Below are 23,076 nucleotides of genomic sequence, written 5' to 3'. Positions count from 1 at the left end.
ATAAAATAAAAAGACGAAATATAGTATAATCTTAATTTTTATTGATTTCCTCAAATATTATACATTACTAAACAGAGATATAACATTGGGCATTTGAAGCAGGGCATTTTATTTTAAAATAAAATGTAGAATAATGTTATTTGTTCTTTAAAGCTGTACAAAAATTTACCAAAGTATATCTTACTATATGTAGTCATATTCAATCATTTACATCAATATTATAGCTGTTAAACGTACCTGATAAAAAAAAATAGTATCGGAGAAGAAAGAATAACTAAATAATTTACAAATGAGCAGATTTTGTCACGAATTAGTGATGTCATTTATGCTTAGACTTTTTTTTCTTCTTAGATTGCTTACTCTTACTCTTTGATTTTTTTGATTTCTTCTTATATTTTTCATCATTCGAACTGGAATCTGAATAGTCTGAATCAGAATCCGAATCTGAACTGCTACTTTTTTTCGATGATTTATGTTTTCTATGCTTCTTGTGTTTCTTTTTCTTCTTCTTCGGCGAATCCTCCGAACTTTCTGAGTCTGATAATGATGAATCTGATGAACTGGAATTATCTTCCGTACTTGATGATCTAGCTTTCCTTTTAATAAGTTTTATATCAATTTCCTTTTCGGTATTTAACTTAGACTCATCTAATTTGGGTTTTTTTGGTGACAGCTTAGCCTCTTCATTATCAGAATTGGAATCTGATGCTGAATAATCAGGCTCGAAACTTGATTCATCTAACGCACTTCTTTTGCGATCAATTATAAATTTAGGATTTTTTCTTTGTTTTTTATTCAAATTTTGCATTTGAGAAGAATTAAAACTTTCTAAATTTTGTATATCCTCTATTCCAAAAGATCGATCGCGCTTGGAACCAATATCTTTATATTTCTGTTTCTTTTCAACAGATTTATCTTTCTTATGTTTTTTATCTTTTCGCTTTTTCCTTTCTTTAGATTTACTTCTACTTCTGTGTTCTTTTTTCCTTTTCTTTTCATTTCGCATTTTCTTTTCGTCTTTTTTATCATCCTCTTCATCCTTCTTTCGTTTCAAGAAATTCAACTTCATTGAATCTTCACTATTTTTACTCGATCGAGGTGATGTATGAATTCGGCGAAGACTTTCTCGTTCATTTCTGGCCGAAATAAGATCACTTTTATTATTAAGATTGTCACTATTCTTTTCTGCTACGTCATATTTTTCACTTTTCATATCACTTTTTTCGAAAATTTGATCACTTTCAGTTTGTTCTACTCTATGTTCGTTGAAAAATACTTTTCTGTCATCACTATCACTGTTCTTTGATTCAGATTTAGTACTTCGATCTGTAAATGGTGATAGTTTTTTATCCAAAATGAACTTAGGTGATCGTGATCTAGAAAAGTTATCAGATTTATTGTGCTCACGTTTATCTGCAAATGTCTTTGCAGTTGTTGATCTCTTTTCTTTATCATCATCAACTTTCTCACCCAATCTCTCTTTTGCTGATAATCTTGTTGGTGAATATGTTTCAGATGAGATTTTAAATTTGGAACGATCCAACTTTCCTTTCTTAGATAGTTCAGTTATCTCCACATTACGTTCATTCTTGTCAATATTTATGGTTACGTTAACATTCTTTCTTGTTTCACGGTCAATGTCCAATTCTAAAACCTTCGGTTCCGGATTTTGATATAAAATCTTTCGATTTTCACTGATTTTTTTTATTTCAATCGGTCGAATAGCATTGATAGCTTTTTGAAATATAGCATTTTCTGCTCTCTTTATTACTTCAGATGTAACTACTTTTGTCGATTTGGATTCATCAACAAGCTCATTAACTCTTGACATTGTATTGACCAGTTGATCAAGTTTGTCTCCATTATCATCACGTTCCCATTTAGACAATTCAGGCATTGGTGCTAGCACTTCATCTTTTTTGGAACTTGATCTTGATTCGTACATCAGAGTATCAGATTGTTCAGGACTACCTGCTTCTTTTTCTACAGTCAATGGTGATTTATTAGTACAATTATTTGAGTCACTTTCATATCTAACATTTGGCAACAATGAATATTTATCTGTTATTAATGTATTTATTTCAGTATTATCTAGATCACTGTACAAACGATCAATTGGTTTTATTTCTGTTTTGACATCTAGAATTGGTTCAAAGTTTGGATTCGGAGGATTGATACCTCCAAAAACATTTGAATCAGATTCTAAATTATTATCTCGTAATTCTGGAGGTTCAGGATTAATCATCAATGATTTATTCTCAAACTCAGTTTTAAGAGTTGTTGGTGGAAGAATATTTGTATTCTTCATCGAATTGCCGTTATTAGCTTGATCATCGTCATCACTTCTTTTGATATTAGATAATGCTACCGCTTCCATACTGGAATCGATAATAGTTTTCTCTGATTCATTAAAGTGACCAATAATATCCATTTTTTCAGTCTCTTTTTGAGCTAATTTTTTATCCTTTTTCTTTTTTTTCTTCTTTTCTTTTTCTTCGCTATCCTTCTTTTTCTTTTTGTCTTTTATTTTCTTTTCCTTTTTCTTGTCATCAGGTTTTAGTTCACAACTTTTATCTTTTTTCTTTAGTCGTTCAGGTGATGATCCTTTGACTTCATTTCGATTTTTCGGTAAATAAGGACTAGAACTACGTTTAAACTTTTTCCTGTCAACAAAATGTTGCTTATCATAGCGATCCTGGCGTTCACGATCTTCTTTTAACTCATAGTCACGTTCTTTTCGTTCGCGATCTTTATTGCGATTTCTTTCATCAAATTTGTGTCGATCACGATCATCTCGATATCTGAAAACAATAACAATATATCGTTTAATAAATATCTTTATTTGAATTTATTATGCTATAAATTAATTAGTTAAATAAATTGATTAAAACTAACCGTTCCCTTTCATGTTCTTTTTTATCGATAAAACGATCATCGTCCTTACGATCTCTATATTTATCATCTCTATCTTTTTTGTCTTTTCCGTCTTTTTCACGATATCTGTCTTCTCGTTCTCGAAGTGGATTCAACCTATCTCGATCTTCTTTTTCTTTATGATTTTCTCTGTCATGGTCACGATCGGATCCACGTCGATTTCTATCATCTCTTTCTCTAAACCGATCATCATATTCCTTCAACCTAAAATGAAATGATAAAAATGTATATAATATTTAAAAATTTGTGAAATATATTAAATAAATATAAATAATATATTTACATTCTATCATCACGTATTGGAATGCGATCACGACTATCAATATTAGAATCTTTAATTTGATTATCAGCGTCTTTAACTCGGAATCTGTCTCGATCATCTTTATTAGGTTTTTCTGGGTAATCCACTCCTGGTGGCACCAAATCATAATATCCTTCAGTTCCTGGTGGTGCAACTTCATCGATTCTCTTATGATGAGATTCGCGTGGGCTGCTTAATCGTTCATTCGATGATCCAGGATATCTGATGACAAAAAGTCAGATACATTAACTCTTTCCGCCAGAATGATTAAACAAATTATTTTCATGATATATTTTTTTGATTTAGAGATGATCAAATTTAAAATTCAATCAGTGAATTAGTTAACCAGCCTGAGGATTGAAGGAGAGCTGCAACTTTTCATAGATAAAATAATTCATAAGACAAGGCTATTTCAAACGCGTATGCTGAAAAACAAAATATGAAAAAATAAATATTATGAAATCAACATTTATAACTCTTATAGTTAATTTAAATATTTTTATACATTTCATTTTGATAAATATAATATTTAATAAATAGCAAGAAATATTAATAACTGTTATAAATGTTGATTTGGTCCTGAATTCACCTGAATTAAGAACCGAGTTGAGTCGTTCATCAGCAGCGGTGAATGTTCATCAGTCAGCTGTATTTTGCAGATCTTCTATTCTTGCGTTGCTTCATTGTTTATTATGCAATTAGCCATATTTTAAGCTATTGTATATTATACAAGTCAACAACAAATTATTTATTACAAAATATTTCGGATATTTCAAACTAATTCTAACGTTAGAAAATCAATGTACTGAGGAAAAAATTTTTATTTATATTCCATTTCAATTTCAACATATTATTTGATAAAAAATGAAAAATTTTATTCTCAGTACTCACATTCGTATTAAATATATAATTGTTTCAATTTTAAATAGAATATTAACGTAAAAATGTATGATTAAAAGTCACAATTTTGACACAAACATCTTTCTAAATTATTTAATCAAATTCTTTCAAATTCGTCATGTAACTGATAATAATTTAAATATAAAATATAATAAATTACTATATAAAAATCGAAAACTGTGGTAATAAGTAATTTATTATTCAATAAATATAAGATTATATGCAATGTGATATTGAACTTTTAAAGTATTCAAAAATATAATTTAAATTTAGAATTAATGAAATTTATATAACTCAGTTTATTTATTCTAGGTAAACAATAGACGAATTTGATAACTTGTTATTTTATGTTACATCGGGTATTATTAATAAATATGTATTTATTATTTATTTTCCTACATTAAAATGATTATTCTCTATATTTACTTAAATGTCGATTTATTATCACAGATTATTCGCCATTCGCAAACAGAAAATATAGTAATTAATCACAAAAACTATAATTTTACAATAAAGCATTTATTTCTTTACCAACAGAAATACGCTTAATAAGTTCCTAATTTTAATCATTCATAAAAGATACCATGAAAATAAAAAAAAAAAATAGTTTAATCTCATTAAATATGTAGCATCATTATTTAAACTTTAGTCAATGAATTAATTATAATCAATTATATTACTTAAATTTCTTGTTTGTAACATAGTATTAGTTCTCATACTTTCTCATTTTAACACTCATCAACTTATATTAAATATTACTCTCATATAAAAATAGTTTTTTAAATAAACTAAGCATAATCATAATAATATTTTGTACTTTGTAATTTGATATTCTACATTTAATTCTAATTGCATTTTTAGCTAAGGAAATATAACATTATATAATTGTCAAAAAATTTAATTAATCAATAATATTGCACATAATTAATGAATGAATTTGATTTAATTAATTCTACTTTACAATACAACAACTATAAAGTTTCATATTACAAAAATAATAAATATATTTTGGTAAATGATTATTATAATAGAAATAGATAATATATTAATACAGGTACTTGAAGAATAATTACAACTCGTAAAAATTTTGGGCACGTTTTATATAGATATATATAATAAAAAATATAGAAATATAATATATTGTAATTTGATTGACATTCTTTATTCATTAGATTCCTTAACTTGTCTTACGTCAAACAAGTATTAAAATAAAAATAAATTAAATTTTACAAGAAGAATAGCATTCTCATAAAATTATTTACTCTTTAATTTTCTATCATGTTTATCAATCTGAATTAAATTCTAAAACTTATCAATCATAATGAAAAAAGAATTCAATTCAGTCTTCAAACTTTATGGAAAATTTCATTTGAAAAATTTTAATTAAACATCTAACTAATCATCCGATAGATTATATTTAATTATCACTATTTCTCAGTCTTTTCGATAGTATTTCATACTATGATTTCTAATTATTATAAATGTGAAATTGAAAAAGTGCATTAAAGTAATATTGAGTTTTTGTTTGTATTATATAAAATTATATAAAATATAGTCGCCAAATATATGAATAGTTCATATATTAGCCATAGAAATAGTTATCGAACATTGCAGACAATATTAATTCAAAATACAGGAATGTAAGTACTATGGTAGCGAAAATACCTGTTGTAAGATTCATAATAGTCTTTCCTTTCTGATGAAGCTCCAATCATTAGTGGTGGATGTCCTCCCGTATTAAGTGAAAGCATAAGTGGTGGTATATTATGATGCATTGATGAATTTCGCGATGAATAACGACTGCTTGATTTATCCTTATTTGATATAATATCACGGTCACGATCTTTGAATCCATTATCATTTGCGATCATATCGTTGTAATAGCTATTATGCCTTTCACGAGATTCTCGTGATCTTGCACTTTCGCGGTCACGATCTCGTTGAAATCTGTAAAATAACATTTTAAATTCTTTATTGATGAAGAATAATTTATTATTTATTACATAAAATATTCGATAATAAACTTTTATAATTTAAAATTTTTCGAGTATGTAAATGAATTTGTTAATTAATCGAAATTTTATGACTTAATAAATTAAATCAAAATTTACCTAATAGGTGATCTAACAGGTGATCTATAGCGAGAAGGAAAATCACGGTCCCGATCTCTTTCTCTCTCTCGACTTCTTAAATTACCACCTCTTGGCGATTGACTTCGAGAATATGATCTTGATCTGAAATTAAACATAATGATTTCGTAAATTTTTATTTATATTTTAAAAAATCTTTCTAATTTTTAACAAAAATAAAATTAAACATACCTGCTGATGGAAAAACTTCCACTACGAGATCTTCTTTTAGGGGTTCGGCTACGTTGTCTTAGTGATAAAGGTGTTCTTGATGACCTTCTTTTAGGAGCTGGACTACGAGATCTACTCATTCGGGATGAAAGAGGAGAACGCCTTGCGAAAGACCTAGATCGTGATCGACTGTAGCTTCTCGATCGAGATCGAGTCCGAGATCGTCGTCGTTTACCCAATCTTCGATCTCTTTCATCTTTTTCTCGTAACATTCTTTCAAAAGCTTCCAGAGGATCGTCAATAACTCTGTAAATAAAATATTCATAATATAAAATTCAATTTATTGTCAATACTTATGGGAATAAAATTATTTAAAATTAATAATTACCCAGTAGGATTTCCATTATGATAATTGCGACCTAATTCTGGAGGAGGTGGTTGAATTCCTCGATAGTTGACTGTTAGAAAAAATTGATTAGATTTATATACTTATAACAAAAAAGAAAGAAGAAAGTTAAAAAAAAAATGATTCATGATGAAATAGTTACCGTGATGCATTCCTCGTAAAGGTCTTGGTGGTCCAGCATAATTACGAGCTCCTTGGTGCCTAAACCCTGATTGCGGAAATGGTGGACGATCGTACCTTGTCATTCCGTAGTGAGGTGCTTGTTGATGAGGATACATGGGCATACGTTGTCCCATATATGGATCAGGTAAGAGTGGCGGATTATGTGGTGGAATAGACGGAGGTGGCTGATTGTAATTTGGTGGTGGCAAAACAGCCATTCTATCTTCACCCGGAGGATACAAACAAACTGAAGAATGAGACTGATGAACATTATGAGATAAATGTAAATGAGGTTCATCAACCTGAAAAAAGAAAGTCTCATAAGTATGAAGGAATGATGATCATTTAAAAATTTGGATCAAGGATTCAAAAAAAGTAACTCACTGTTGGTGTTCCCGGTCGATCCTCGTTAGTTCTATGAATTTCTGATTCATAATGAACATTCGAAGAATATCGCGGAAAATTAGCTGATGAACTTTGATATCCTTTTGCTTGATTTCCCATATGAGGTATAGATGGATTATGTGTTATATAATCACTGTGATGGGAATGTCTTGGAGAAAGAGATCGTCGACGATTCATTGGTTTTATATTTTCTACACGACGTCCATTATCGTTGTTTCTTTCACGATTATTTTCTTTACCAAAACTTGGACGTCGTTCTCGAGGTAGCTTACTTTCTTCATACTCATAGTTATCATCTTTTTTTTCTTTATTTGGTTCGTTTTTATTTCCAGGCGATTTATTAATTAATGGTAGAATTGGGAGTAGAGGCTCCGTACCGGGGGGAGGTGGTGGAACTACTTCCGAATCTTCATCGGGATTCGTTTGTGATAAACGTTCAACTAAAATGTAAATCAGTGGTGTAAGTGCAACCCAAAGAATTGTCATAATTAACTTACTAGTAATAGTTAATTATCATATTCATTTGTCATTTTTAATTGTTATCAATTTGTAATTTTTATTTATAAACATTATTAAAAATAAACTGTAACTTATTAATCAAATATAAATTGCTTTCCAAGTTTGAGTACAAAAATTACATAACTTTTTTAATTAATATGGTTAAATAAAAAAATAACAGGGCCAAATCACAACAAAACTCAATGACACTTTATTATCTTCAATTTATTATCATTATATGGTCATAATTAGTTTTTAAGGACAGTATCTAATTCACATTCATGCATGTAAAAAAATAAACACGCTTAAAAATCTACACAAGTGAATTGCAAGATTTCAAAATATTAAAATAAGTAAAATACGTAAGAATTTTGATTTTTGATATCTAAAAAAGATAAAAATACTTACTTGGATTTGTCACTGGTTGTGAAGGCTCAGGAGGAACGGATGTTGATGTTACTGTTGGAGGCTCTTTGGAATCATTATCAGCTGATACTACAGGATTTTCTTTTTTTTCAGTTTCTTTTTTAATAGGTGATGTTGTTTGTGTGAGTGACCGATAACTTTGTCGTTTAGCATAACCCGTTTCATTCTTAAAGGTCATCACAGCATTGCGTAGAAATCGATTTGGTATTAAAGTTTCTGGTGAAACATCCTTTTCATTACAATCAGGACATTCATGATCTTCTGATTCTAATAGAAAAGTACGAATACACTCATCGCAAAAAGAATTTCCACAGCATGGAATCATGACTGCATCAGTTAATAAATCTTTACATATAGTACACAGTAAGTCTTCTGGTATCTCTGGTTTTTTTGCTACAGGTTCCGGGTCTTGAAAAAAAGGAGGACGTTCCTTTTTACCTTCCTTATATGCTTGGCTAAACAAATTTTTAGAAAATTCATTTAATGTTGACTACTAACAGTATAATGTGATTACTGTAAAAATAATAAAATGAAGAACTTACTGGTCTATTGCTGGGACAGCATATTGACCTGTCGGAGTCATCATAGCTCCAGGAACTAATGGTCCTTCAACTGGTACCATGAAACTCCGAGGAATACCAGTGCTCTTTTTGATCTCAATAGGTTCCTGATTTAAGCCAAGAGGACAATTTTTAATCCAATGCCCTGGTTGATGACATTTATAACAAAGGTAATTAGGTGGAAGGTCTCCAGATTGATTGGCACCCCGAATTTTCATATAACTAAAAAAATAAATGAATATGTTAATTAACATCATTAACTTTCAATTATTCATTTGCAGTAAAATTAAAATATTTACTTCGATGGATCATAATCTTGAGTTGATTGAGTCATCATTGCTCGAATTTTATCTTCTTCGGAACCATCTAATCGTGTTAAATCAACCGCATGACCCAAATTAGATTCTTCTTTAGAATTACTGAATGGTTGTGGTTCTGACCTATCCCAAGATTTCTTCTGTTGGACTGTTATTGGTACTCGAGCTACTATCAAACTCGTGTTTTTTGCAATTAATGCATTATCATCTACATAGTCTGTAAAAATGATTGAAAAAAATTTATTAATCTAATGTAATCTAATAATTTTTATCGTTTTAATAGAATTACGAGAATTTACCTTCTTTCGTTTGAGCATTAGTAATTTGAAGATCAAAATCTGTATTTTTTCCGATACGTTTCTGATGAAAAATTGCTTTCTTAAGATCGGCAACAGATATATGTAATCCATCAAATGATACCGTATCATAGTCCAGAGTAGATTTGAATTTATAATGGACAGACATCTTTTATCCAATATCTACGCAACGTAACATGTAAGTTATAAAAATTAAATTTAGTAGAAAAATTTATACTGCAAAACATTTATCATTATTGCTGTTGATTTATAAACGCTTAAATAAAATAAAAATTAAAATGCTTTTTTATTTAATGAGGAGAAAAGATTAATATTGTGAATATTTTTTCCAATTTATTTAATAATAAATTAATACAATATCAGTTAACATTTTGTGAATATATTAAGTTTTTTCCGCTAAAATGTGAGTAATGAGAAAAATAATTATACTGAAAAAAATTTTGCCAAATTTATTAGTTGAAAAAAATAAAATAATAACAATAATGTATTTTAGTAACACATCTCAGACATGTAGAAGTATAGAAATCTAAAGATATAGTACAAATGAGTATGTATGAACACATAACCCATAAGAATTAGAAGTATATGTGAAAGTAAAAATATTCGTAGAATACTGATACTATCAGTAAAAATTACTTTAAACGTTACCTTAAAAATAATTACGTATAAAAAATGACATAAGTAAAGATTAGAATATAATTGAGTACTTACAGCCAATGATGCTACGCTAGAAACAATGAAGTTTGTAATCTGTAGTTATCCGACTCTTTGAATGCAGCTAAATGTCCATTAATTTCTAATTATTTGATAGTAATTCACTTAAAAAATGTTTATTACTTTTGAAAATGTCCTCAATTGTTCCAAGTCCTAATTATGGCGAGCATATTTCACAATAAATCAAGAAAAAAACCATTTTATGTATATACATTTAACAGACACTATTGCCACTATGCGAATTTCATCTCTTTTTCTGCCATTTTGTTGCAGCGCATGCGCACGGCGAATAATATTAAGGCCTCTACATAATTTGGTTCCATTTTCCATGGGCGACAGTACACACAACTAACTACAAACAAAATTCTATAGTCAAATTCAAGAAAACTGTATAGTTTGACTAAATAACACGTGGTTTTCAATAATTAAATTTAATTTAATGTTATTTACTTTCTATTTTTGTATTTACAGTCCAAACGAATTCTAAAGTATTTAGAAAAAAATACTAGATGATATATCGGTAAGTTCTCGAATTAATTAGTTCTAAATGAATGCATTACAATTTATAATAAACGTTTTCTTCTTGAAATTTTGACAGATAATTTTTTCATTTACTCTAATTTTTAATTCTGTTTAATTTTTAGATAAATACATTTAACAAACAATGCAATCTGTCAAGGAAGTAATTTTAACCAGCACAAACACGTCTGGAACATGGACAGCAACAGTTTATAATTACATTACAGGTTCTGTGATTGCAACTCACAAAAAACCAAATGTATCATATCGGCATTTACAGATTATCAATGATACCTATCTCATAGCAACGGATACTAAAAATCCATATTTATATTATTGGTCTTTACATAAACCAAGTCATACACAACATCAACGGTTAATTACACCGGGAATAGTTACTGCATTATCATGTACACCGGACGGTAGTTACATCGTTTTAGCTGTAGATGAAAAAATATTCATTTATCAAGCATCAACTGGTCAACTATTACAAACTTTATCACGACACTATCAAGCAGTAACAAATATATGTTTCAATTCCGATGGATCGAGTTTTGCAACCTGTGGTGATGATGGATTTGTATTTTTATGGTGTTTAACAGATGTAATTAATAATTATAATCAAGCTGCTCCTTATCGTGAATTCTCAGATCATACTCTACCAGTAAAAAGTATTTATCTGGGAAATTTTGGAATTATGTCACGTTTAGTAACAGTATCATTAGATAAAACCGCAAGAATTTATAATGCCAGTACAGGAGATTGTTTAGCAACATTAATTTTTGATACTGCACTAATGTCTGTTTGCTTAGATAGTAACGAATCTAATTTATTTATTGGATGTTCGAATGGTATTATCAAATATTTAAATCTACGCTGTTTACCTCGTGATCTTAATGTAGACATAGAAAATAATTCAGTTTCACTCCAAGGTCATTCGAATCAAGTTACTCATTTATCCATTTCTGTAGACTGCATGACACTTATATCAGGAGACGTAGATGGAAAAATTAATATATGGGATATTCCAAGTCGACAAATAGTTCGATCAATTATGTGTCAAAGTCCAGTTCTTACGGCTACGTTGATACCAAATTTTTCAAATTCTACAAGCGAGTTAAATTGTAAATACACAATTCCACCATTCGAGAGACCAAATCATGAAAAGAAAAATAATGTAATTCAAATTTCGACGTCAAAAAATGATGATTTCCTGTTAAATGAAGACTTATATTTAAGGAATAACAATCAATCTAGAAGATGTAATAGTAATTCTTCTTCGAGAGTATTTAGAAAAAATATAATCGCGACTGAAAAGATGGAAAAAATTAATTCTGAATTATATCAATATATGATACAATACTTAATTGACAATGACAAACGTTAAAATATAGAAAAAATTTAAATTATGTCTGTATTATAATTCCAAATTGTAATTAAGAATAATTATTGATACAAAATTTATTGTGTAAAAGTGTATCATAAAAGTTTTAATTTGTGACAAATAAACAATTAATAATTTTTACTTTTATTTTCATCATTGTGATTAATGTTATGATGATTAGTATCAAATAGATTCATATACTTTTGTTCCAACCAGCATCGTTTAAAACTAGATATAACATCACCCAAAATACACAGTTGTTCCACTGTAATTATAAAAAATTTTAAAAATGAATGATTAATTAGTATTTAAAGTAATAAATATTTTCAACAAAATGGTACGTGCCTATCAATACCATAGCTGTTATAGCAAAAATACTTCCAGAGAATATTGAGTAAGATAATTGGTTATACAGTAATATGAATAATGTTGGAGCTTCATGAGTGATAAGACCAATTATTATATTTAATAACCAAGGCAAAAAAAGATGTGGTATTTTCCATTTTTCACCAACACACATTAAAGCAGTGGTGATTATCGCAGAGAAACAGTTTTCGATTGGAATTTTTATTTTAATATCTGGAAAAATAGAGTATAAAACATTTAATATACAAATATTGTAAATATTTATTTCTTTATGAATTAAAACTTAAGAAAATTGGAAAGTAAATCAAGTTTTTATCAGCAAAACTAACTGTAAAGTCTAAGATGAGATATTTAGATTGAATTAGTTTTGGTATAGATTCAATTTTATTCATTAGAATCAATTGATCATTGAATTAAGATAAGTTAAAGCTGGAAAACTCCAGATTCTAGAAGCAAATGATATTTTCATGATCTCCCTAAAACAAAACAGACTGGGTTCATTTTGGAAGATTATGAAAATGTTTCTCTTTGCTGTAAAAAAACATAGTTTATACAGTTAAGAAATAAATAAATATTCTACCATAATTTCTGCGAAAAAGAGCATTAAAAGTAGCTGCTCTTGTTACTGAGTGTCCCAATGGTGATCGTGCTCCAATCTCAAGAATAATATAACTTAAACAAGAGATCAAAAAATATGTTAAAGTCATATACAATGTTTCAACCTAAAAGATTATTTAATATAATATTTAATATTTAATATTTAACTTTAAAATATAGAGATGAAAAATATTACATTACCGTTGATATTGATTTCTTGACAATTTTCATTGTAATTATAATTGGAGTACTTATTATAAAAGTAAAACATCAAATGATATAATTTTGAAAAAATGTAATAAAGAAAGATAATTTACATAGCAAACATTGTATTTAGTTATTGACATTGAAACTATGAGTTACTTCAAGTTGTTTCATAAATAAACAAAAAACTTGTAGCCAATTAAAAATAGTTAATAAAACTTGAAATATTTCCCTCAATTTTATATGAAATCCGGTTATTACAATTTTAATTAAAAAAATACTCATTTCGATAATAATTATACATGCTTGTAACAGTAACCATTGTATATGAAGTAGTGGAAAATCCTGGAATGAAATTAAATCATTGAAAAATTATGTCAAGTTTTCTAAAAAAGAAATTTAATTTTATCAGTCATATTACCGTAATTATGCCCAATAATACAAGAGTATAATGTTCAACTCCTAAAATTGCTGACATACATTTGAGATCTCGTTCAATAGTCAAAGGTACTATAATGATTATTAGTTTTATGCAAAAATTAAAAAAAAAGAAAAATGCAAAATAAATAATATTTCTTACATAAACTGGTGTTGCGATGAATCGAATATTTTATTTGAAACTTGATATTCATAATGCGTAATATATCGTAAGCTGTTGTTACCTGTATTGAAGGTTGAATATTAAATAAAACTATAAAAACGAAATAATACATAATAATCCATTTTATAAAATGTATTAATTTATATGTATAAACTAACGACGCCAATGATTCCTAAAGTAAGAACATATATTGGACTACCCATGAATTCATGGCTGCATAATTCACAGATAAATTTCTTGATGTACTGGAAAAATATTACATGATTGTAGCATATTTATTTTTTTTCTAATTATTTAGGTTACTTACTGAGTTTTTATATTTTTTTAAAAACTTTGGTGAACAGCATACAGTACATTTTTGATAAAACTTCATTAAAAATAATATAAACTATTTTATTCGTATCAATACAATTTTTAAAGGTTTTAAAATCAAGTTAATACATTTAAAAAACCATTGACAAAAATTATTGATAAAGGTTAAGTATTATTTTTGAAACATTAGTTGTACGAAATTAGTTTTTGATTAATTATACTTATTATTATAGTTTATAAAGAAATGACTGTAGAAAAGAAAAATTTCATTATACGAAAATTATCCCTATAGTAGCCAAATTAACGTAAGACTGGCGATAGACTGTATATGTCGGCCTAAGTCTGCCGTTTATGAATGTATCTATCATTGTTCTGTCGTAATATTGTCGTCAGGAAATTTAACGTCAGACAATGTAAATAAATATCAGTCTGATGCAGAATGGAAACAGACATACGTAAGTCTGATGAAAATTCTGACGTCCGGGCTAACTACACAGAGAGAAAGGAATTGTAAATTTTACTCTAAAAAATAGTAGTCTGTCGCTTCGGGTACAAAAATGGCAATAAGCAATTGTTTGATTAGTATACATTACAACTTTTTCTTGTAAAAAGTTCATTGTGAATCAAAATTTTAAATAATAGAAAAATAAATATAAAATATTACAATTTGAATTTGTAATAAAAGTTTTACAAGAAAAAATTGTATTGTACAGTCCGACTCCTCTAATTTCCTAGCCCCTCATTTCCAGTGGGCAGGCCTTACTCCCCACTTTTTTTCTCCCCACTCGCGCTACTTAGCACAGAGCGATAATATGACCCTAAATTTCCAATTTTGAGAATCATGTCTCCCAAGTTGCGGAAATTAGAGGAGTCTGTGAAAATGAACTGTCCCAGGAAATAAAAAACATCCTTTTAAGGATAACAGCTGAAAGCATGCTAGACACTACACATACGCGCATGGTTACCATAACAGATGACAGGCTTTCTCCACTTTTAAAATGCATAGAATCTATAAATAGTAAATTAATAACAAACAATTTAGTGTAGTAAAATTTATCTAAGAGAAAAGCTGAGAAGATAGATTCAAAGTTCCTACCCGGGAAAAAATAAAATAGATCTTCATTGATCAACGTAGATCTATTTTTTGGCACAATTAGTTCTATATTGTTCTGTCTATATTTGTTTCGATCACTTTAGATCTTCTGTGATCTCTGTAGATGTATTAAATTTTTCTTATCATCGAGATCTCCATAGATATACAGTAATTTGTGTAGATACACAGTGATTTCACTAGATATACACTGGATCTGTGTACATCTATTTTTTTGCCCCCGGGTATATTTGATATATGTAATTAATTCAGGAAATATAGCTTATTTACAGGATTAAGATTGAGATATATCAACATTGATGAGATTGTTAATACATATTGCAATTCAATTTTTTGGAGTGGACAAAGTGGATATCTTTATTTATTTCCAATAATTAAAAACAAAATGATCTATCAGTCTGGGTTAATTGATTTTATTTTGAAATATATACGTTATCAACTCATCACTTGATTTACATATTGATATACTGTGAGAAATATTAAATATTCAAATACATTGTTTAAAAATACTAATACTACACTACAATGTATATTTACCGCCCAAAAATATATTTTCACAGCATGGTTCTCGGCAGATGTGCCCGAAGAAGCTGCTGTGGGACGCATTTGAGAGTAAGTGGAAGGAGTCACATCGGTTAGGTCTAAATCTGCTTCACGCTGTCTGAACCCCATTTCTAACGTTTAGTCTTGCTCAGGCAGAACCTACGCATAGAGGATTCGTTGCTGTAGGCTCCTGAGTATAAGGAAGGACTTTAAAAAGTTGTGGACAATAATAAAATCTTTACGATCTTTACGTGTAGACAAATTTGTGATCAAAGATATGTATTTCAAAGGTTGGGGTAGTTTTTTGATGTTTTTATTGTTAGGTGTGTCTAATGTACAGGTAACGATTTAAAATGTATATTTTATACTACCCGGGAAAAAATAAAATAGATCTACATTGATCAACGTAGATCTATTTTTTGGCATCATCAGATCTACTTTGTTCTGTGTACGTCTGTTTTAATCATTTTAGATCTTCTGTGATCTCTGCAGATATATTAAATTTTTTTTACCATCGAGATCAATGGAAATCTCCATAGATATACAGTAATTTGTGTAGATATACAGTGATCTCACTAGACATACATAGATTTACTCAGAACAAATTTTCTTCAGTTTTTTAGATATAAGTAGACCAAATTAGATCTAAAAAATGCCGAAAATGTAGATCTGCGTAGATCTTTTTTATTTATTCCCGGGTTGTTTTGAATTAAAATTCCCGAAATTTAAGACACATGTGTTTTATTTATAGGTCGTCTATGTTGTTCGGAGGATCCTGAATTTACTGACACAATGTCCTATCTTAGTAGCCCAGGCAAAAGGGCTAATTAACGAGCTACGGCAAGTCTGTGGAAATGAACTGCCCCAGGAAATAAAGAACATCCTTCCAAGGTTAGCAGCTGAAAGCATGCTAGACACTGCACATACGCGCATGGTTACCATAGCAGATGACAGGCTTTCTACACTCTTAGAATGCATAGAAGAGCATCTACATCATTTCGAGCGTAATCCAAGGTAAGTAATTTTATTTTACAAGTAGTTTCGTCATTAGTTTATAGTTTATAATGACCGTATGTTTTAAAATTTCAGCCAGTATAAAGATACATGGTTGCCGTCACTGGATGCATAAAATTGGAGGCCTCCTAACACGTTTTTGATATTAGTATGTAAATTAAAAAATTGCGATGATCTAAAAAATGTGAGGGATACCTAACAAGGAAATCAGCATTTTTTGGAGTTAATGTAGTATTATACGAACTAGTCTGGAAATTAATATATGTAGTTATAATTCCTGCGTGTTTATTGTTTAATTGCTTTTTTACCGTGTAATATTAATATATTTTAATAATTATTTGGGATAAATACTTAACCTTTGTAAAAATAATACCTATTTGTACTTATTTTTAGTTTAGTTATGTTCTGCATGTTTAAAATGGCGGTAAAACCGTTACAAATTGCCACAATAGGAAAAATATTTTGTAGGAATGATATACTTTATAACAGAAGAATAATATAATAATAATTAAATGTATAATTGTAGATAGAGAAATTTTTGTGGTATAATAAAAAGAATATTTTATATTTATGTATTTCAAATATTTTATTAAAAAATCATACCTGTCTAAATCCCACAATTTCATCTTTCATAATACAAAATCCAAGTTCTAGGCAATTTTTTGTATTATTTATAAGTTCATAAATATTTCATTTTATTTAAACAATAGTTCTCCATTTTTTTGTAATCGAGAAATTTTTTAATTATACTCATGTGTATTATAACTCTCGAAAATAGCACTTAAAGCAGGGGTTGGAAAACTTTAACCATTGCAGAACACCAGTAAGAAGATCAACCGAGTAAAATCTTATACCTCTCTCACTCTTTCACGCAGGAGTAATAGCTCTGAAAATTATACCTGGAGAGCCACATTGGCTCTGAAGACCCATGTTTGCCCATTTCTGCTCTAATCACCATGAAGTTCTGCCACTGATCCGCATAAATTCTGTGTCGTGTTTGTTAGACAAAACAGAACAAAATTTCATATAGGACTAACTCAGTAGTATCGATCCTGTGCCGTTAAGGCTCTTCATTTTTCTTAACTCCTTTATAAGCTTCTTAGTGGAAAATTACTGTAATGGATCCGATTTGGCAAATCCCAAATTTCACCACATCTCCACATTTTAAGGCCTATGGAGTCAAATACAACAGTTTTGCCTGATACCAGAAGGTAATTTGGTGAGACTGCAGTGTGAGAGTTAAAAATACCATATGACTTGTAAAATTGACTAATTTTACAATGTGTTTAGAAATTCATACCCTCGCACTGCAGTCCTACCAAATTACCATCAAATTTATGAAAACTTTTACACCATATTTCTTTGCGTGTTTGTAGGCTCAAATGTGCATTCGAAGTTCTTTTTCGTCTCGATTACCTTAAGAACAAAAAATAATGTCAACGTAGCCCTGATTGCATTATATGCAGAATTATGCAACTTGCAACTGATCAAGTTTTCGGCAAAACTAATCAATCGATTGTTTGTGTGAAATCGAAAAACTAACGAAAATAGTAAATTTTGGAATGTGTCCTACGATTTATATTAAATTTTCATGCCTGATCTCCTAATAATAATTATAATAAAATATAAAAAATACAAATATAATTTATGCAATCCAGAATATATTTTAATACTAAAAATCATTTAGTTATTTATTGAGAAGTTAATCCTATGGAAGGAATCCAACTAAATACTTAGTTCCAGGCTAATTAGGCTATGATTATCATTTTGACTACATCAATAGGAAGCTCTTGCTCTTAGGAATTCATCGATATGCGTGTAATCCATGTACCTCTCATACAGCGTAAGTTATGGGCGAAAAACAAAGCTATGCTCTAAAAAACGTTTAAACGCTCATAACTCGAAAACTAAGCGAGATACGGCATTTTTGAGCAAGAGCTTTCCTATGCAATAGTCAAAATTATGATCAGAGCGTAATTTATGCTACAATTGTAGCAATTCCTAGTTTTATCTTATTTCAAGTATCAACCAAAGTCAATAGTTACTATTATCGAATTGTCTCATCAAGATTTCCCTAAAAAGACATTATGATCCGATTATTAGTTATGCTAAGATTATAGCAATTCCGGTCTTACCTTATTTAAAAAATTGGAAAATGTATATCTAGTATCCTTATTCACAGCCTTTACCTTTTGTTCTTTTTACTGAAGAGACTGGCCCTATTGACGTTGAATACATGACTCATTTTATCGATCGTTATAATGAAATGTAATTGCAAAACGTTGCAGTGGTTACAGAATTTTAATCATTTTAATTCATACATACAGTAGTTCTAAACATGTATTTCGAAATTCCGTTTGATAAAAAAAGACCAGATGACATTCTATCTTTAAACACTAGAGAAATTTACCTTAACAACTACGAATTGAAGTCATTTCTGTTGTATCGATGCCAGAAACTTCCCAATGGAAACCTTATCCCCAAATCTTGACGACGAGCACAAAACTTGAATGGTAAAAATTGATGGATACTATAGTTCCAATCCAATCATCGCTTTGACGACACATATAATTACTTGCCGATTTTTTTCTATCGATCTATTATATAATTTTCAATTCATATTTCATTTCCGAACATTCCTGTAATATGATTCTTATTTTTTTTCGTATTTAAAAAATTCAAGCAATATGATGATTTAATATTGAAATATTTGTCGTTTATTTTCTACGTGGCACATTTCAATTTTAACAATAGATGTGCTTTCATTTTTTATATTATTATGTTAAAAATGACTTTTATAGATTCATCTACCATTACGGTGTATGAATCAGGTAACTGCTTCTATGAGAAAACAGTCTTTTCAAGGTGGGGAGGAGCGAAAGTGATGCCGCTACCAAGAATGGTCAGAACGACACAAGGTCTCATATATTTCTCATGTACTTTACCTGTGCATACTTGCATTATATACAAAAAACTTCTGACTATCGTGTAGTGTATTGTTTTTCAAGTGTAATTATTAAAAATTTAAATGAACCCAACAAATATGACTCTAAATTCAATACTATAAAGTGGATTTTCTTACAATAAAGAAAGTCATTTGATAAATTCAAGAGTATTTATTGTAGAATTGAGGTGTGAACAGAAGATTGCTGGATCACACAGGATATTGTTTTTTAATTTTTTTGTTTTGAAGAATGAATTACATCGATGAACAATCTTAGTGCTAGTGAATTTAGAGAAATGGAAAGTTAGTTATGAAATTGAAGAACTTTAATGACTATACGAGTAAACAATAGATTTTGAAAATAAAATGACACGAAAATTGAATAAATTTTTAATACTTTTTGATAATACAAATCTTTTATATTTTCCTGGTCATTTTTTATCTGGAAAAGTACTGATTGAGTTGGATGATGAAACATGGTATGTAAAAATAATTATCAAATTTTTTTTTTCCATGAAATTAATAAAGACTTCTTTTATAAATAAATTACTCGAGAAAAAGATATTTTAAAAATATTTTCCATATATATTTATTAAAAAATAGTTTCATCAAGAATTATGTTAATTTTAAAACTTTCTATTGAAAGTGTTCGTTATTGGAATTAATGATCTTGTATTATTATGATGTATGTTAAACAAAAATTTACTAATTAATTTAAAAAATTTTGAAACAGTGTATCAGGATTACATTTTCATGTAATTGGTGAAGGTGTTGTACGAATACGTAGTCTACGAGCTGAACGAGTTTATGATAAAGAGAATTACATTGATTTTCGTATGAGACTTCTTGGTGAACCAGGTAACTAGACATTTTGTGTAATATATGATATATGTGTGTAAACAAACACAATACATAATCAAATCCATTCTGAGTAACTATGTAACGGTGTTGAATGTAGGTGAAGGCCCATCTCTGTTGTCACCTGGTATACACAGCTTTCCATTTAAATTGGGCTTACCATTGGGATTACCATCAACTTTTCTTGGAAAACATGGATGGGTACAATATTATTGTAAAGCAGCTCTCCGTGAACCTGGTGGATTAACGCATAAAAATCAACAAGTTTTTATTGTGATGAATCCGATTGATTTGAACCTCGAGCCTCCTATATTGGCAGTATGTTTGAATTATCATAATCTTACTTGTCGCTATATATCAAAGACATTTTTTTATTTTATGATTATTTTGTGATTATATGATAAATGTGTTCATATTATGTCCTTATAAGGATAATTAATAGTTTTGTTTAAATTGAATTACATTAGAAATATGAGAAAATCCTAAAAAAATTCATTCATGATTTATTATTAATGTTATAATCTTTGCTGTCAGTTTATTTACGGTCATAAAAATTGTCTTAAAATGTTTAAAAAATATATACAATACTTTGTACATTTTTCAGCAACCAGCTAGACTTGAAATTGAACAACGTGTGGGTGTGTCTTGTGTATCAAGTGGTCCTGTATTTTGTAGAGTAAGTCTTGATAGAGGTGGTTATGTTCCTGGGGAAACTATTGGCATTTCGGCAACTGTTAGCAATCGTAGTAAAGTTAGTACTTGTTAATAAAAATATCTATCAATCAAAGTTAATCATCAACTCTATTTTTTATGACTTATTGTTGAATATTTTTCATGTTTCAGGTAACAATGAAATCAACAAAAGCGTCATTAACAGAAACAATCCAATATTTATGTCGAGGAAAAATTTTAGCCAGTGAAACCAGAGAGTTAGCGAGTATATCACGAGGAAAAATTCGACCAGGTGAAGGTGAAGAATGGTTAAACGAGCAGATGTATGTGCCACCATTGCCTCCTACTAATCTACGAGGGTGTCATTTAATAAATATACTTTATCATGTTTATGTAAGTATTTTGTTCGATGTTGAATACTTTTTATCAATTGTTATAAAATTAAATAAAATGAACTGTCAAATTGTAATGTAAAAAATGAACTTATTTTTTCAGTTTGTTATCAGCCCAAAAAGCTTAGACAAAGAAATAAAACTTCAAATCCCAATTATATTGGCTACGTATCCTCTTGAGCAAGAAGGTGCACCTGTTGGAAGTTCTACGTCAAAAAGAAAAGCTCATTATCCATCAACCTTACCAATATTTCGGCCTTGGCTTGATGACAAGGCCTTTGAAGTACAAGAATAATAACTATATATTTTTCTACAATATTCACAAGTACTTTACTAAAAGAAAAATTAATTAAATAATATGATAGCAAATACATTATTTAATGTATTTCAATGAGCAATAATGTTTATAATGATACAACTAGTAACTGATGTGATTAACGACTGACTACAATGTTTTATTACTTTCGTAAAAAAAATTCCATGTTTATTGAGGAATTTTTTTACTTTCATACGATCAACACAGATTGTATGATTTCTTTTTTACTAAAGAAATATTTAGGTTTTTATAAAAACCTGTAATATTATGCATCATATTCCCACACTACGTAAGCTTTTTCTATTCATGAAAAATTTAAGTAATAGTCCAGTCAATATGCTTCGATAGAGCGAAAATTGAAAGTCATTTGTGACCTCACATATCATATTGTGTGTTTTTGTTTATACAAGAATTGCTTCTATTTTATTAAATATCTTGAAAAAACGCTTTGAAGATTGAGGCATGATGCATATAATTGTCAGAACTTTTTATAAGAAAAAAAATAGACCAGTCTTAACTTTCCAAGACTAATTGTTCTCGAGATTGTTTATATGACAAGCACCATTTTTTTCAAACAATTAATTGTAGTTCATCAAAAAATAATATTTTTAAAGTTTTTTTTTTCTGTCAGAAACTAGATTTATGCAAAATGGACAAAACAATTTAGTATTTATTAAATGTCATTACTTTTTAAGATAAAAAAAAATGTATTATGACAAGCTTTATTCAGTTTATACTTTTTTTTTATCTTAAAATAGGAAATTGATTAATATTCAACGGATTTTCAATTTCAAATGCATATTGACTAGACTATGATGTACATTCGATTTTAAACTGTTAATTATGGAATAGAGCTTAATAAATGATGTTGAATTTATATTCTATATTATGTAATCATAGTAAAACCAATTAATGATACTTTAGACAAATACATTTGAGTTCATCAACTAAATGTAAGTCATTATCATAAAAATAACTTATTTTTCATATAATAAATATTTTA

At 28.7% G+C, this 23,076-nt stretch overlaps 5 protein-coding genes across 6 annotated transcripts; 3 read left to right on the top strand and 2 right to left on the bottom strand.

Annotated features, from left to right (window-relative positions):
• Window positions 1-21: 21 nt before the first annotated feature.
• Window positions 22-10,496, bottom strand: snama (something that sticks like glue). The gene is made up of 14 exons (XM_035096766.1): window positions 10,238-10,496; window positions 9,509-9,688; window positions 9,192-9,426; window positions 8,875-9,114; window positions 8,315-8,787; window positions 7,388-7,848; window positions 6,984-7,305; window positions 6,824-6,893; window positions 6,457-6,741; window positions 6,247-6,369; window positions 5,801-6,082; window positions 3,218-3,457; window positions 2,896-3,138; window positions 22-2,801 (listed from the first exon to the last, which is right to left on the bottom strand). The coding sequence occupies exons 2-14, from the start codon at window positions 9,672-9,674 to the stop codon at window positions 320-322; spliced, it is 5,622 nt and encodes a 1,873-aa protein (XP_034952657.1). The 5' UTR covers window positions 9,675-9,688; window positions 10,238-10,496; the 3' UTR covers window positions 22-319.
• Window positions 9,579-13,238, top strand: LOC118075116 (WD repeat-containing protein 18). The gene is made up of 3 exons (XM_035096769.1): window positions 9,579-9,704; window positions 10,514-10,760; window positions 10,885-13,238. Exon 3 carries the CDS (start codon window positions 10,905-10,907, stop codon window positions 12,144-12,146), a length of 1,242 nt encoding a protein of 413 aa, XP_034952660.1. The 5' UTR covers window positions 9,579-9,704; window positions 10,514-10,760; window positions 10,885-10,904; the 3' UTR covers window positions 12,147-13,238.
• LOC118075118 (uncharacterized) lies at window positions 12,263-13,437 on the bottom strand. Of its 2 annotated transcripts, none has more exons than XM_035096774.1 (4): window positions 13,308-13,437; window positions 13,090-13,231; window positions 12,489-12,722; window positions 12,263-12,408 (listed from the first exon to the last, which is right to left on the bottom strand). In XM_035096774.1, the coding sequence occupies exons 1-4, from the start codon at window positions 13,335-13,337 to the stop codon at window positions 12,272-12,274; spliced, it is 543 nt and encodes a 180-aa protein (XP_034952665.1). In that variant the 5' UTR covers window positions 13,338-13,437; the 3' UTR covers window positions 12,263-12,271. The 2 variants fall into 2 exon arrangements, with proteins under 2 accessions (XP_034952665.1, XP_034952664.1); XM_035096773.1 differs by having other exon boundaries at window positions 13,303-13,415.
• A 2,597-nt stretch (window positions 13,438-16,034) lies between these two features.
• On the top strand, window positions 16,035-17,417 carry LOC118075119 (uncharacterized). The gene is made up of 3 exons (XM_035096775.1): window positions 16,035-16,217; window positions 16,629-16,891; window positions 16,967-17,417. The coding sequence occupies exons 1-3, from the start codon at window positions 16,155-16,157 to the stop codon at window positions 17,004-17,006; spliced, it is 366 nt and encodes a 121-aa protein (XP_034952666.1). The 5' UTR covers window positions 16,035-16,154; the 3' UTR covers window positions 17,007-17,417.
• A 2,337-nt stretch (window positions 17,418-19,754) lies between these two features.
• Window positions 19,755-22,845, top strand: Vdup1 (arrestin family protein Vdup1). Its single transcript, XM_035096690.1, has 6 exons — window positions 19,755-20,314; window positions 20,569-20,693; window positions 20,794-21,011; window positions 21,298-21,444; window positions 21,537-21,758; window positions 21,861-22,845. Exons 1-6 carry the CDS (start codon window positions 20,202-20,204, stop codon window positions 22,050-22,052), a joined length of 1,017 nt encoding a protein of 338 aa, XP_034952581.1. The 5' UTR covers window positions 19,755-20,201; the 3' UTR covers window positions 22,053-22,845.
• Window positions 22,846-23,076: the final 231 nt, after the last annotated feature.

Source organism: Chelonus insularis, unplaced genomic scaffold, assembly GCF_013357705.1.
Source record: "Chelonus insularis isolate UGA/USDA-ARS -01 unplaced genomic scaffold, ASM1335770v1 contig_145_pilon, whole genome shotgun sequence".
Classification (NCBI taxonomy): Eukaryota; Metazoa; Arthropoda; class Insecta; order Hymenoptera; family Braconidae; genus Chelonus; species Chelonus insularis.
Note: the sequence above shows the minus strand (reverse complement) of the source record. Positions and strands in the feature narration are given on the sequence as shown.